The following is a 16,494-nucleotide window of genomic DNA, read 5'->3' as shown; positions in this document are numbered from 1 at the left end:
GTTAAGCATTTGAAGATGGTATCTTAAAAAGCGGGTAGCTTCTTCTATAATTGGTCAAAACTTCTCAGTTCTGCTCTGTCATTCAGTTGCACAGGCAGACATGTCTTACCTATGTAGGTGTTATGGAGACCCTCAAATATACTATTGAATACCCATGTCCCTGTATTATGATCAGAAATAAATACATACACCTTCTTGTATACACATTTGCAGAGCATGCTGTTTGAAACACAGGTATTCAAGTATTTGTATGTTTATTTTTGTGTAACATGTCACTAGGTAAAAACACAGACACACACATGAATACCTTCACAAACTTGGTGAGACTTACAACAGGGGTATGGTTAGGATTGCTGTTTTACATTTGGTAGGCTTAACCTTCTGAGCAGTCGATGACTAGTGAACCTTCAAGAGAAAAGTGAGGTTTAAGACATCTTGGGAGAAGAATTAGTGATTAGGCTACTTTGTATGAGTCTATGGAAAGGTGCATTTGAAGTAGGGCTCTTTCTACACCTCTGTTGCTTCTTTCTGCACTTCTCTTGCTTCTTTCTGCACCTTTCTTCCCCTATCTGCACTTCTCCTGCCTCTTTCTGCATTTCTCTTGCTTCTTTCTGTACCTTTCTTCCTCTTTCTGCACCTCTCTTGCCTCTTTCTGCATTCCTTTTGCTTTTTTCTGCGCCTTTCTTCCTCTTTCTGCATATGTCCTACCTATGTAGGAATAATTAGAAATCAGCATTTAAAAAAACCTTAGAAATTCACTGAAAAAAACCACAGGTTTTCATGGGCATTATATTTAAGCTGACATTTCACTCGAACAAGCCAGAGAAATTCAGCCGTTATAGTGCTAACTATAACTCACAGCCCTGCAATGCACTGCTGATGACATTGCATATTACATCACTCATGACATGGTTAGTGACATCACTGATAACATCACTGATGACTTCTCAAATTACATCACTGGTGACATCACTGATGGCATCATCTACTTAATATCTGATGCACCTCCTCACACCCTAATATAACCTTTCATACACCCACTCTAAAATACACACTACCATTCTCGAAACCATAGACACCAATACCAATTAGTACATACCTACTCACTGATTCATAGGTCTACACAAACATATCCACTCACTCTCCCATACAGACACTCATACACGCGGTCACTTATCAATACAGTCACTGATATATGCACTCATATACCCATACAGACACTCACACACTGCCACTCACCCATTGAGTTACTCACACACCTAGTCTATAACCCAAAAAGTCAATCACACTGCCACTTACTCACATATACAGTTATACACACACCGCCTCACTTATTCATACAGATATTAACACATACTAACTCTCTTAAACAATCACTGACACAAGCACACACTCATGCATACAGCCACTCTCACAATCACTCTCTCTCACATAAGTCACTTTTATTCTCTAACACTCACATATACAGCAATTCGCATATGTAGTTACTCACGCATATACCACTGATATATCCATTCACTCACCAACACAGCCATACGCACTCACTCGCCCACACAACCCCTCGCAGATGCACTCATGAACCCATGCACCCAGTGAATCACCCACTCACACATCCATGCAGGGAGTCACACACCCACACCCACCCATAGAGACACTCAAGCACCCATATAGGTGCTCAAGCAACCACTCATTATCCCATATAGACACTCATGTAGCTACTCACCAACCCATACAGCCACTTACACACCAACTGACAGACCGATACAGATATTCACACAGATTAGTCATTCACCCATGCATTCACTAAGACATGTTTAATCACTTATACAGTCAGTCATGCACCCACAAAATCATCCATTCAGATTAGGGGTGGGCGGAATTTGCGAAATTGCCTCAGCAAAATATCGCGAAACGGCAAAAAATCTCTGCGAACACGCAGGATTTCGCGCGCTCAGGGAGATTTCGGGGGCTGGGCTTCTTTGCAAGTTCACATGCCTCTCTTGTTTATAAAAGATCAGAGACTGATCAGAGCAGCAGATGAGGAGAAAGACGCTCCACAGAAACTGCACGGGGATTGCACTTGTGAAAGTCAAGGATGCAAAGGCCTCCATCAAGCATCACAGCTAATTTTCGAAGGTAGATATGGGGAGAAAGCACACCTGCCCAGCCTCGACAAAGCTCATGATTTTTTTTGGCTAATTTAATTGAATACTGAATTTGAGCTTAAACTTGGGCACCTGCTTTATTTATATCTGTAAGTGCTTCCTGTTCAGGTTTAATATTTGTGACAGGAGCATCGTGGCAGAATGAATTCTGCCCTGCATTTTTCCAATTAGATGCCACCGTTTTGTGCGATACCTACTCAACTGGCGTACTTTCTAATGGCTAATCAGTAAGTGCTACCTCGTTGGGTAAATGTATAGTGCTTGTCCTACACTACAGCTGCGTAAAGGGCCAGAAGAGTTGTCTCCAGTGACCATGTGTGTGTAACTTTGCCATCGCGCTGCTGGGCACCAGGGTCCCTTGAGTGAGCTGTCCATCATAATGGGTAAAGGGTGGGAAGACGGTGCACACCGCTAGTGTGTGTGGCGGGGACAAACGGGAGGGGTTGCCTTCTATGCGAGTTCACAAGCCTCTCTTGTGTTTATAAAAGGTCAGAGACCGATCAGAGCAGCAGATGAGGAGAAAGAAGCTCCTGGTCACAGTAACTGCATGGGTATTGCGCTCGTGAAAGTCAATGATGCAAATGCCTCCATCAAGCATCACAGCTAATTTTCGAGGGTAGATATGGTGAGAAAGCACACCTGCCCAGCCTCGACAAAGCTCACGATTTTTTTGGGCTGATTAATGAGTTACTGAATTTGGGCTTAAACTCGGGCACCTGTTTTATTTATATCTGTAAGTGCTTCCTGTTGAGCTTTAATTTGTGTGACAGGAGCCTGCCCTGCCAATTATGAACGAAGATGCTTCCACTCTGCCGCGGATTGCGGAAGTTTTGACATTTTCGCGGTCTGCGCGGAACGCGAAAATGCCGAAATTTCGTATGTTCCACGAGCGGAACGGAATTTGCCGCCCACCCCTAATTCAGATACTCCTACACCCACTCATTCTACACCTTTGCATATATATATATATATATTTATAACATCTTTAAACTTTTTAGAAACACTCAGTCATTAGATGATGTTATCAGTGATGTCATTTGAGATGTCATCTGTGATGTCTCTGAACATGTCATGAGTAATGTAATATGTGACATCATCAGCAGTGCATTGCAGGAGCGTGAGTTATAGTTAGTTCAGCTAACTATAACGGCTGAACTTCTCTGGTTTTGTATGAGTGAAATGTCAGCATAACTATAATCTTGCTGAAACCTTGGGTTTTTTCAGTGAATATATATATGTAGTATGTTTGTATATATAGCTTTAAAAATGGAGAATAGTCTCCATTTTGCCGATACTTCCCCGGGCTTTGGAGTACAGCAGTTACTGCATTCTTGTTTGGATTTATTTATATAGATATATTTGTCATTAAAAAATCAAAGATTACAAGGATGTTATAGTTAGGATGAGGATGTGGCGTAACAGTTAGAGGGGTCAACCTCAAAGCAGGGGAACTGGGTTTGAGTCTCGCTAGAGACACTTGACATCCTGTGATTCTGGGCAAATTACTTAATCTTCCAGTGGCAAAATTAATGTGTCCGTCTGTAACGCAACTGGTGCTCTGATACCTTCCGGTTGAATTTGCGCTATATAAAACTCCCACTTCTACCCCAAAAAAATTGTAGCAATAAAAAATATAGAAATCGACTGGAAAAAACACAAAGGTTACAGGGATTTTAAAGTTAAGAAATAGTATTAAAAAAACCTTAGAAAGTCACTGAAAAAAGCTAAAGTTACAGAGATGTTTACCATACTATACAAAAGCATAGAAATTCAACAGTTATAGTTATAGTTCTCCCAAGTAAACATATCTTGTGCCCTAAGGTAACTATAACTATCACCTGCGCTATGCACAGCTTTCTCATCAATAATTTTACAGCAAATGTTGCACTGATATTATTAATAATGTCATAGATGATCTCATGAATGATGTAAGATGTGGAGTAGTTAGCAGTGCATGGTGAGTATTTACCTCAAATACTTATAATGTGCAGAATAAGAAATGCTCCTTGCCAAACACCCTCTCCCTGCTAACCTTGACCAAGATCCTAACCACATTATTGCCCCTTACTGGACTACTTGCCACGGGATGTGTCCCAAACTCCCTCCAACTCGAACAAATCTCCCCAATTCTTAAAAACCTCACTGCTGACCCTAAAGACCCTAACAATCTCTGCCCTATCTATAACCTCCCACTTCTTTGTAAAGACCTTGAAAAATGTGCTCTGCTCCAACTGGATCAACACATTGGCAATATCAATTTACTCAACTCCTTGCAAACTGGCTTCGGAAAAGGCTGCAGCACTGAAACCGCCATGCTAACTATAGTGGAAGACATCCATTCTTCCTTTGACAATGGTGAGACCTGCCTACTTATTATCCTCGACCTCTCTGCTGCCTTTGATACAGTTAACCATTCTTCCTTACTTAACTCGCTCTAAGCTCGCTTCGGCCTTAAAGGTCTGGTCCTCAAATTGTTTGCCTCCTATCTCCAGCATAGAAAACTATAAATCAAAATCAATGACTGCCTCCCAAACCCTATACCTGTCTCCCTAGGTGTCCCTGAGGGCTCTATTCACTCCCCTTCTCTCTTCAACCTATTTATGGAACCCCTTACCCTCATTCTGAAACAAGCGGGAATTAACTATCACCTCTATGCTGATGACACCCAACTTTGCTATAGTATTACCCACTCTGATGTACTTCATCTAAACAATACTCTGAGTAAGATCTAATCCTGGTTCTATTCCAGCCATCTCAAACTAAACCCTAAAAAAAGTGAAATCATTCTCTTCTCGCCAAAAACCAACCGGTTCCCCATTCAAGCCTGGACCTCGGACGTTAATGCCCTTAATTGTTCGCTCTCCTTATCCAACTCGGTTAAATCACTTGGTTTCACTATTGACAAAAATCTTACTCTCATTGACCACATAAAAAACTCGGCTAAAGGAGCTCTCTTCACGCTCCGACATCTCAAGAAAATCAAACCCTTCATTCCATCTGACGACTTCAAATGGGTTGTCCAATCTCTAGTCCTCTCGAAAATTTACTGTGGTAACGCTATACTCACCGGAACCCCCAAAGTATACCTAGCCCCCCTTAGATTTGTGCTCAACCTAGTGGCTGGACTAATCACTGACTGTAAACTTTTTGACCGCATCTCCCCAGCCCTTAAAGCCCTTAATTGGCTACCCTTTGAAGGAAGATCGGCCTACAAGACTGTATGCATTACACACAAAGCTCTTCACCAACAAACCCCATTGTACCTTTCAAACAAACTCAAAAAAGCGGGCTGCTCCCGTCCAATGAGAAGCACTAACGCGCTCCTCCTTGTCCACCCCGTTCAAAAAGAAATCCACACAATCTCGCTCCTTCTCCGGGAACGCCCTGAACATCTAGAATGCTCTTCTTAGGGACCTGTGCTGGAACCCCTCCTACCTCAGCTTTAAAAAAGACCTCAAACATCACCTTCTCAGCAAATATTGGTGTCCATAACCTCGTCTCTGATCCTACCTTCTGTTTCCCCAGCTCTGGTTTCTTCTTTACTTTCTTCCTGGCTCTCACCTCCTGTCCCCCCCTTTTCTATATATCACCCTGTTTACTCTCTCCCTATCCCTTCTGTCCCCTCCCCCATCTCCTACCCTTACGCCCAGCTCCTCCTAATAATGCCTCTCCATCGATAATACTGTCTCTTCCTCAATTTGTTTCTCACCCATCTACACTAATCTAATTATTAATTACCCGCTGACCTGTCAAGAATTTTTATTCCCCCCTTTACTTAATATTGAGCTGTACCTGCGTTCTTGCTTACCATGTAAAATAGTTTTTTTCTTGACTGCCACTACTCATGTAAACAGCTTTTTGCCCATTTGTGAATAATATGTTTTAGTCTTACCTGTCTTAGTTTTATGCTATTGAACAGCTGTTTTTTTCTTTTTGAACTGTTTCTGCTCATGTAAAGGACTCTGACACCCCCGGGTCTAGTGCGAGCTATATAAAACCTTTCAAATAAATAAATTAAATATTTGCAGGTAACTGGGAGTGTTGGTTACACAGTGATTCAAAGTGTCATAGACAATGGTCCCAGCGTAACTGGCCTCTGTGTTGAACATGCAGAATCAAAGGCAGTTACATTTAAACATGCCTTCAGTCCCGGGACCCCACAGCCAAATGCAGAGTGTGCACTGAGGTTGCACACTCCTCAGTGCAGCCTCAGTGAAACCGACTGCAGTGTATCCGTACACTCCTCAGTGCAACCACAGTGAAACCGACTGCAGTGTATCCACACACTCCTCAGTGCAGCCTCAGTGAAACCGACTGCAGTGTATCCGTACATTCCTCAGTGCAACCACCTTGAAACCAACCGCAGTTTTTCCACACACTCCTCAGTGCAACCACAGTGAAACCGACTGCAGTGTATCCACACACTCCTCAGTAAAACCATGGTGAAACCTACTGCAGTGTATCCGTAAACTCCTCAGTGCAACCACCTTGAAACCGACTGCAGTGTATCTGTACACTCCTCAGTGCAACCACAGTGAAACCGACCATAGTGTATCCACACACTCCTCAGTGCAACCACAGTGAAACCGAATGCAGTGTATCCACATACTCCTCAGTGGAACCACAGTGAAACCGACCATAGTGTATCCACACACTCCTCAGTAAAACCATGGTGAAACCTACTGCAGTGTATCCGTACACTTCTCAGTGCAACCACCTTGAAACCGACTGCAGTGTATCTGTACACTCCTCAGTGCAACCACAGTGAAACCGACCATAGTGTATCCACACACTCCTCAGTACAACCACGGTGAAACCGAATGCAGTGTATCCACACACTCCTCAGTGCAACCACGGTGAAACCGAATGAGGTGTATCCACACACTCCTCAGTGCAATTACAGTGAAACTGACTGCAGTGTATCCACACACTCCTCTTTGCAGCCACGGTGAGACCGACTGCAGTGAATCCGCACACTCCTCAGTGCAACCACAGTGAAACCGACCATAGTGTATCCACACACTCCTCAGTGCAACCACAATGAAACTGAATGCAGTGTATCCACACACTCCTGAATGCAATCTTACACGTAGAGTAGAGGAGGGAATTTTACCTCTCCTTGATAAAAATGATTCAGCAGGGCATTCTAAATGGAGTGCTAGGGGACCCATGTAATTATGCGATATATTGTTTGCAGAACATGCAATATCCAATGTCAAGCCCTAGCTTTTAGTCACAATTAATCATTCATTTTGTAGGTGTGTTTTGTAAAGTTCCATTTTGTTTTGCTATGTTTTCATGAAAGTTTATTAATTGTTATTATTACCTCATCTCGACCCATGTCAATAGTGTGTTCTCTATCTGAAAATGTATAAAATGTTTTAGGGATATTTGCTGGATTTGTTTTTTTTACCCTTTTGCTAGAGGCAGCCATCTTATTGATTTTATACTTAAGAACTTTCCTTTTATTTTAACTGAGCAGACTCTGTCAATTTGCTATTTGATGCTATAGAAGAACCCTTTTCCATTTCTTAGCAGACAGCTGTTGTGTTGGTCTGTCTGTTGATATACCTTTTATGATCCTCCTACAAATACTAAGATGCTTATTTCTATAAAAGAGTAACCATGTTTTTGTCCTCTGTAAGTATTTTACATTTTTAATACAGCCCTATGGCCGCAGTAGCTCTAAAGTCCTCTAACTAGGGAGCTGTTCTTTAATGGCCGGTATAGTCTGCTGCTGTGGACTATAGGGCTATTACAGCATTTGACCAAGGAGGGCAAAATGTGTTGATTAATAAAACAAAGAGGACGGAGACCGAGGGGGTTGAAACACCCCTGTGGCTCCGAAACCTTTGTTTCGCAGATGTTGATGTGAAAGTTCAACAGTTACCAGCTGCATGCAGGACCACGAAGGGGTAATAGTTTAACATTCATAGCAGTAGCTGTGAAAGGAGGCTGGAGTCTGCCCCGTGTTCTCACTGGGCTCGGCTAAACTGCTTCTTGTCTTTCAGGTGAGCCAGGGATATGCAGGAGCAAAGCAGAACCCCCCCCCCTCCTTCCTAGGCACCCATGACACTGGGAGCTATGAGAGGAGTAAGGGGGAGTCTGCTGTGTGGACTGCTGCAGGGTCTATCGTTTGGTTTCCCCTGCTCAATCCATCAATTTTGGAGATGCGGGGGAAAGAGTATTAAGACATTGTAATGTTGAGAGCAGCGGGCCAATATCAGTTTTTAAAGGCTGCTGCTGCTCTTTGTGTTCAATAGAAATCTCAACATCCCAAAGTTCTAACCTTTGTCCTGCGAAGGTTTGAGTCCAAATTCCTGTTCTCGAGTCGCCTCCCTGTTGGGCTCTCAAGACACCGATCCTCCACATCATCCCTTTAGATAATTTACAAATAAAAAGACCCAACACATTGATGCCTTGCTGCTTCCAATTTTCAGCATTCGCACACTTCATCAGCTTGAACTCGCATCGGTGTTGATCAGAGAGTGCGGTTTCTATAAGTCTAAGAGTCTGGTTGACTGATTTATGAAGGGTGGGCAGAATTATGTACAAGGAATTCAACATGCCATTTGTGAACCAGATTGTTTTGCTTCGCAAGTTTTATGGGTTATATATGGAGAGATGGGGGTTATGAAGAAGGGACTGTGTTTGGGGGGCGGTACTCTTAGACTGTGGGTGCAGTCTATATTCACAGAGACCTTTTCCAGCCAGAGATCATGCTTCTTGGTGACCAAAATAGTCTATTTATTAATAGCCATAGTTGCGTCACAATGCTTCATTTAGTTTTGTTAGTTCAGGACAGTTATTTTGACGCTAGGGTGAATGTGATTGTCATCTCATGTAAAACCTTCTTTTTCCTTCCTTTCAAGACATTGTGAGATTATCAGACGGTGCTGTGAGGCGTGGATGACACCATTGGTGGAAAGAAAAGCCAGGTAATGTTTCAAAGCACCCTAAGTTTCCTTTACCCCTGTTTCTTCTTTCTCTATTTCCTCTCTGTGGGTCGAGCTCACTCTGGCTTACAGTAGCGAGGCACTTAGAGGGAAAGACACCATGGTTCAGGATTAAACAGTCAGCCATATAAACAGGAAAATCTTTCTGCTTCCTCGCAGCGCCGCCCCAGCTCAAATCAGGCTAGAATTTGGGCTAAAATTGCAGTCCTACTCAAGAATGGCGTCTTTTGTTACAAATGAAAAAACTCTGAGGCAAATTCCATCAATCGCTTCATATGGGAAGAAATAACAAAGAAGCCACACTTGCCTGCGTTTAAACATCTCAATGAAACCAAGCTTGGGAGAAACAGGGTCAACATCTGTGAGCCAAGATACATTTAGAAAAACAGCAATAAAATCCTCCAAAATCCTAGCATCAATTGAAGACGGGCTATTTTAGCTAAAAGGATACATGGATGGCTAGTGCTAAACAGCTACACAATCATGAAACCTCAGCAGTACCTGGAGGAAGCACAAAATCCCAGGATAAAAAAAAATATGTGATCTATCGAATGGGTGATTTGCCAACATTACCGCACAGCAAGCCTTCGTTGGAGACAGAAGCGAATTGCATCCTATGCGACAAGGCCACAGAAAAATTGGTCTTAACCGTCTTCCTTTATGATGACTTACTGGGCATTCGGGAGTAACTACTCTGGCCGCAATGGAACCAGCCAGCGGTGGGTACTTGCAGTGCATCTATCCTGTCCTGCATCAAAATCTCCGACAAAGGCACAATCACCAAAACTGTCAAGTATTAACAAGGGGTCGAGAAAGCCCTCAAAATGGCAGCAAAATAAAGGCGATAAAATGAATAAATAAGGGAATTGACCTGTTGTATAAACTTAGACTTACCTTACCTTTGCTCTGCCCCAACCCCTTAGTCTGGGTACTGCTTCATCCCTTGATTGATGGGAAAAAATCATCGTACTGCTTTTGTTACGTTTTTACTTGCCCTGGGTGGCCATCCTCCTTAAGAGACTCACACACTAAATACTTTTAAAACAAAACTTTGTCTTGAATGATTTTTGATCTTGTTCCTGGCCACGTATTCTATGAAATTGCTCCTGATCTTCCATTATTTCTGATATGATTGCTTTTTAGAATTGTTTTAGTTGTAAAGCGTTTAAATCATCAAACAATAAACGTATATATATTTTCAATCTTTTCATCTCAGTTTATTTATGTCTCTCTAACCTCAACATTTGACTCGCTCTGTACACTATTCTTGTTGCTAGCAGACTTCTGATAATAACTCAATGGAGCTAAATTCCTCCTTAAACAGGTTGTGGGCCTAGTACAGACCATGTTCCTTGTCAAGTTGGGCTGCACTGGACCATGAGGACTTGCCTCCTGTTTTGCCCAGCAGTTCCTTTACAATTGGTGCATTTGTCTCCTCCTCTACAGCACATGATGCTATCCCCCCTCTGTCTGTTCTTTTTGTGTCTTTTCTCTCCTGATCTTACTTCCACCTCTTTACATCCTCCCATCCTGCCCTTTACTGTCTTCTCTGCCACTTCAGGTGTAGTGTTGGGCACCTTTTGTTAGAGTGGAAAATTGTCTTTTTTGTCTTTCCTCTGCTAGTTTTGTGTTTGCATTTTCTTGTCCTTTTTGGTTTCCTTTACTGTTGTGTTTTTCCTTTGTCAGGTGTTGCAGTGCCTGGTCCTGTCGGAGAAGTGTGATGAGTTCTGGGCCACAAAGTAAGTCCTTATCATCCCCACAATTTGAAATGGTGAATTCCACTGAGCCAACTGGACACGGCCTCAGTCTACAGTAGTATTTAGGCAGTGGTTACAACAAGGCCAATTCTTTTGTTCAATTAAATGTCCTTTCCTAGATCACTGGGAAAAAGAATGGATGAACACTTCAAGTGTGAAGTGGAATAAACAGCATCTGATAATTCATTATAAGTATTACAAATATGATGCCAGACGTTGACACAGAAAGTGTAAATTGATGGAGTTGGCTGCACCTGAGAATCTGTGTCACAATATATATACGTCTGACTTGTGATTCTTTCTTAAATATTCACTTCCTTTGCTCTCACATCCTTGAGTTTTAGTGGTTCCAAGTTCCCTTTCTACACTGTTTCCAGATCTGTTTGACCACTATCAGGAATGCAACTCAAACTGATTGCCTATCTTGCTTCTATAAATGCTTTCTTTCTGCAAAGTACAAAGTCATAAATATTTGTTCTTCGTGTTGATTTACAGTATCTAAATATTTCTACAGGTGACTGAAGCATGAACAGAAAAAAGAAGGTTTTAATGTAGTGAAATTTAAAACATTCTCGAGCTCCAGAGGAGAAACATATTCTAAGTGCCAGGAATGGTGATGAATTTGGAGTGGAAGAAACTGTTGAATGTTCAAAGTTGTCAAATATTTTAAGAAAAATTATGATAAATGTTTACGAAGAGTCAGTTACTGAGATTTAGGAGCCTCTGAGATATGAATGGAACTCAAGAGTAAATTGAAAGTCTGCATCTACTAATTGTAAGAAAATTTCACTTAAAGGAAACATTTCAAGATTGGTTGAACAAAGAACATTGACAACAGTTGATACCCATGCAGTGAATCTGAGAATAACCAGTACTGTAAACTATATCTGATAGTTTAAGAGAAATGCCTTAGAGACCCAAACCCCTCCAAAATAACAGTATCCATTCATGTGATGTGACAGAATCAGAAAGACTAATAACTGCAGGTTAAAAGAGCGAGATTAAATTGTTGAAAAAACTAATTGTAAATTCTCCTTCTCATTATAGCAAAGACGCTGGATTTTCTTTTCCAATGTAGAAGGATGTTCCCCACCAAATCTGTCTCTAGAGTTGAGCGGAGTAGGTTCAAAGTGTCCCGGACCGCCAAAGCTGATCATGTACCTGCCTTTGCCATAGACCGACAAAGCTTGTACTGCCACAAAGTTTAAAAGGAGGCAGTGCTATGTATTGCTAATTCACAAAACCACCCTTGTATGCCCTAATCACCTGTCATTACTTGTATGAATAAATATACTTAAACAGCAAAACCTAAACCCTATAGACCTTATCAGGGCTTTTGAAACTCCTAAATTGTATGTGATAAACTAAACTCACAAACTGAGTTTAATTCAACTTGAGAGAACTCACCCGGGCATTACTTGGAGAAAATGAATCCAGCTCACTACATACAAGAGGCTTCTCACTGAAAGTTTATAAAACAGGTTAGACAGGCTGCCTTTAAAAGTAGGAAAATAATCTCCAGATAAAAGCTATAATTAGTTAAATGTAAATGTTAAGAAGAGCATCTGCAGTTTATTTTAGAAGTTAATGCTGAGTGTAACATAAATGAGTACAGACTCTGGAATCAGATTCAGTCTTAAGATGGCCGGTGTCCAGGAGCAAACCCAACATAGAGATTCACATAACTTGGCTAAGAGTAATACATGTGCTAACAGCTTTAGCTCTCAAACCCACCCCACTAAACACAAGAGAACTCACACTGGACAAAAATCTTATCAGTGTCCAGAATGCCAGAAATGCTTCACTCACGAATCGTCTCTCATTCAACATGTGACAACCCACACTGGGCACAAACCTCATTGGTGCACTGAGTGCCAGAAAAGCTTCAGTCAGAAATCTAGTTCCACTCAACACAAGAGAATCCACACTGGGCAAAAACCTTATCAGTGCTCAGAATGCCAGAAAGACTTTCGTTACCAAACCTCTCTCATTTTACATGTGAGACACCACACCGGGGAAAGACCTTATCAATGCAACAAATGCCAGAAAAGCTTCAGTCAGAGAGTGTGTTTAATTCAACATGAGAGAATCCATACTGGACACAAACTGTTTCAGTGCTCTAAATACCAGAAAAGCTTCCATTCAAAATTTAGTCTTACTAATCATGAGAGAACTCATACTGCACAAAAACTGTATAAGTGCTCTGAATGCTGGAAAACCTTCAATGTGAGAGTTTGTTTAATTCAACATGAGAAAATCCATTCTGGACGCAAACAGTTTCAGTGCTCTGAATGCCAGAAAATCTTCTGTTCAAAATTTAGTCTCACTAATCATGAGAGAACTCACACTGGACAAAAAATGTATCAGTGCTCCGAATGCTGGAAATGCTTCAGTCAAAATTCTGGTCTCACTCAACATGAAAGAACTTACATTCGACAAAAAACGCATAAGTGCTCTGAATACCAAGAAAGCTTCATTTGTAAAGGCAGTCTCATTCGACATGAGAGATTCCACACTGGGCAAAAGCCTTGTCAGTGCTCTGAATGTGAGAAGAGCATTGTTTCTAAAGGCAGTCTTGTTCGACATGAGGGAATCAATTTCCAGAAAAGCTTTAGTGAGAAAGACAATCTCATTCGACATGAGAGAACCCGCACTGGGATAAAACCTTATCAGCGCACTGAATGCCAGAAAATCTTCAGTCACAAAGGTAATCTCACTGAGCATAAGATATCACACACTGGGTACACACCTTATCAGTGCTCAGAGTGCCAAAAAAGCTTTCGTTGTAAGGCCAGTTTAATTAAACATGAGAGAATCCACACTGGGCAAAAACCGTATCAGTGCACTGAATGCCAGAAAAGCTTTAGTCAGAAAGGCTGTCTCATTCTACATGAGAGAACACACACTGGGCTAAAACCTTATCAGTGCACTGAATGCCAGAAAAAGTTCAATAGGAATAGTAATCTCACTCGTCATAAGAAAACACACACTGGGTACACACCTTATCAATACTCCGAGTTCCGAAAAAGCTTCAGTTGTAAGACTAGTTTTATTAAACATGAGAGAGTCCACACTGGGCAAAAACCTTATCAGTGCTCAGAGTCCCAGAAAAGCTTCAGGCAGAAATCCTCTCTCATTCAAAATGAGCACATTCAAACTGAGTTAAAACCATATCAGTGCACTGAATGCCAGAAAAGCTTTAGTCAAAAAGGCTGTCTCATTCTACATGAGAGAACACACACTGGGCTAAAACCTTATCAGTGCAGTGAGTGCCAGAAAAATTTCAATAGGAATAGTAATCTCACTCGACATAAGAAAACACACACTGGGTCCAAACGTTATCGGTGCTCAGAGTGCCAAAAAAGCTTCAGTTCTAAGGCATATCTCATTAAACATGAGGAAATCCACATCGGTCCAAAACCTTATCAGTGCTCTGAATGCCACAAAAGCTTCATTTGGAAATCTAGTCTAGCTCAACATCAGAGAACTCACACTGGTGAAAAACCTTATCAGTGCACTGAATGCCAGAAAAGCTTCAGTCAGAAAGGTAATCTTACACAACATGAGAGAACTCACACTGGTCAAAAACCTTATCAGTGCTCTGAATGCCAGAAATGCTTCAGCTTTATATCTGGTCTCGCTCAACATGAGAGAACTCACACTAGACAAAACCTTGTTATTGCTCCAAATGCCAGGGAAGTGTCAGCTGGACATTCCATTTGATTCAACATGAGCGAACCCACACGAGAAAGAAGCTTATCAGTGCTCTCAATGTGACAAAAACTTCAGTTATAAATGCAACCTCTCTACATGAGAGATACAATGTGGGAGAATGAAAGGTGCTCAGTGTCAACCCTATGGAGGAGGTTTCAGCATTGTAGAACATTCCCACAAAGCAGCCACAGAGACATCACATTATTTGTCCTACAAACTGACTACTGAGAAAAGCACACAGCCAGGGATGGCAATGTTTGAAGTAACCTTATTTCTTAGTACCTATTTGTGGCCTTATTCCATTCAGTGTGTTTTGCTCCCTGTGTGTTAATAAGTCATGACACCAACCCATGAGGTCGAGTTGATCCTGAACTTTGAGGCCACTCCCCTATGATCTGGAATGCAAGTAACTTCAAACTCTTTGCAGCCTTAATGAGCCTCATTTTAAGTTTTTTTTCATTTAAACACCACATTGTTAGTAAATTATACTTCATCTTTTTTGTCCTCATTCTACCGTCAGTCACTGCCAACGCTAGTTACTCTGATCGATGGACTTAAATACTCCTTGACATAGATATGACTGTGTGTCATGCTGAATGGTATTATACATGATATTGTCCGGCCTCAACTGAGCAAATTTATGGTGTAATCATTGAACTTAAAGGATTCCCTTGCCGGGTTACAAAAGGAGACCTATGCTTTGCGGCTTCTTTATTGTTAAATACTAGGTCTAGTTGACTCATACGCCTTACTGACTTAATCCGGTCTAGTTCAGATGGTAGAACCAGAGAAATTCAGGGATTTAAACTTTCTGTTCTTGCAAGTAAGAACAACAGGTTCTTTTGGTGCTCATTGAGGTTATTCAATGGTAAGTCTACCCCAAAGGATATCATAGAGTGTCTTACCTTGACCTCACAGCCTGTGAGTTCCTCTACATAGCCACTTACTTTATTCCAGTAACGTTTCAGCATAGGGCAATCCAGGAAGATATGTTTGTCTTCTGTTCCCGTCATAACCGCACTTCCTGCAACCTGGGGCCACTTGGGAGAACTTAGCCAGTCTCTGGGGTGTCCAGTGGGCTCTGGGGAGACTGAAGAGATGGTTTTGCTTGAGCGGTGCAGACTTTACTGTTTCATCAAGAAGATTTTTTTTAACTTGCCAGCCGTCTTCCACAGCCAGTGTTCTTTCTCCCTTATCCTGTGTGGGTCTATGTTCTTCTTGCCGCCACCATGTCCCAGTACCTTAAATATACTTCCTTTTTAATCCACTTATCCTAATTTAAAAGGGTTTTGTTTTCCCAGTGCTCTATTTTGCCTAGCAATTGAGATGACCACCATGAACAGAGCTGCAGATTAATTAAATATTTCATTCATTTTTCATGTGTTAAAATGTTTTTTTTAAAGATTTGTTTAAAACCATCCCACTTAAAATTAAGTTATTGTATTTATTTGTTATGTACTCAGAATTACTGAATTGCCTTACACATATCTGTTCAGAGAGGCACTGGCGAAGAAAAAGTTATGTATAGACTTATTTGATTTTTTGTTCAAAATTGTTAGAATATTTTCATAAATTAAAAGGTTCTCTTTTTATCATGAAGTAATTATTTTTGAAATATATGTACTTTTGTAACATTCTTTTAAATGTATATGCAGTCTAAATAAATCATTTTAATTTATATTTATTTCCTATTGGGTTCTATTTTTAAGTCTCTGTCTCCAGTATTTTCTAAGGGAGGGTTTAGTATTATCGTTCACTGGCTATGTGTGGGGCTGCACTTTCTATTGCTCCACTTTGGCTGTAGTAAGTTACATTTGTATATTTTACCCCACCGCAGTTTATTGGCGTAAAGACTCAAAGTCTACATTTTTTAGTATGTTTACACTCGTAATGGCGGATAAC

The 16,494-nt window shown here is 41.2% G+C and overlaps 1 protein-coding gene across 1 annotated transcript in view; it reads left to right on the top strand.

Annotated features, from left to right (window-relative positions):
- LOC147736743 (uncharacterized) overlaps nucleotides 1-16,270 on the top strand; it is an 84,570-nt gene extending 68,300 nt beyond the window's left edge. The window contains exons 2-4 of the mRNA XM_086953459.1: nucleotides 9,038-9,103; nucleotides 10,808-10,860; nucleotides 11,393-16,270. Coding sequence (XP_086809585.1) covers nucleotides 12,484-14,601 — 2,118 coding nt within the window. The 5' untranslated portion in view covers nucleotides 9,038-9,103; nucleotides 10,808-10,860; nucleotides 11,393-12,483 and the 3' untranslated portion in view covers nucleotides 14,602-16,270. The remainder of the gene's footprint in view (nucleotides 1-9,037; nucleotides 9,104-10,807; nucleotides 10,861-11,392) is intronic.
- The last annotated feature ends 224 nt before the right edge of the window (nucleotides 16,271-16,494 follow it).

This window comes from Lissotriton vulgaris, chromosome 1_2, assembly GCF_964263255.1.
Source record: "Lissotriton vulgaris chromosome 1_2, aLisVul1.2, whole genome shotgun sequence".
Classification (NCBI taxonomy): Eukaryota; Metazoa; Chordata; class Amphibia; order Caudata; family Salamandridae; genus Lissotriton; species Lissotriton vulgaris.
This window is presented reverse-complemented; position numbering and strand designations above follow the sequence as displayed.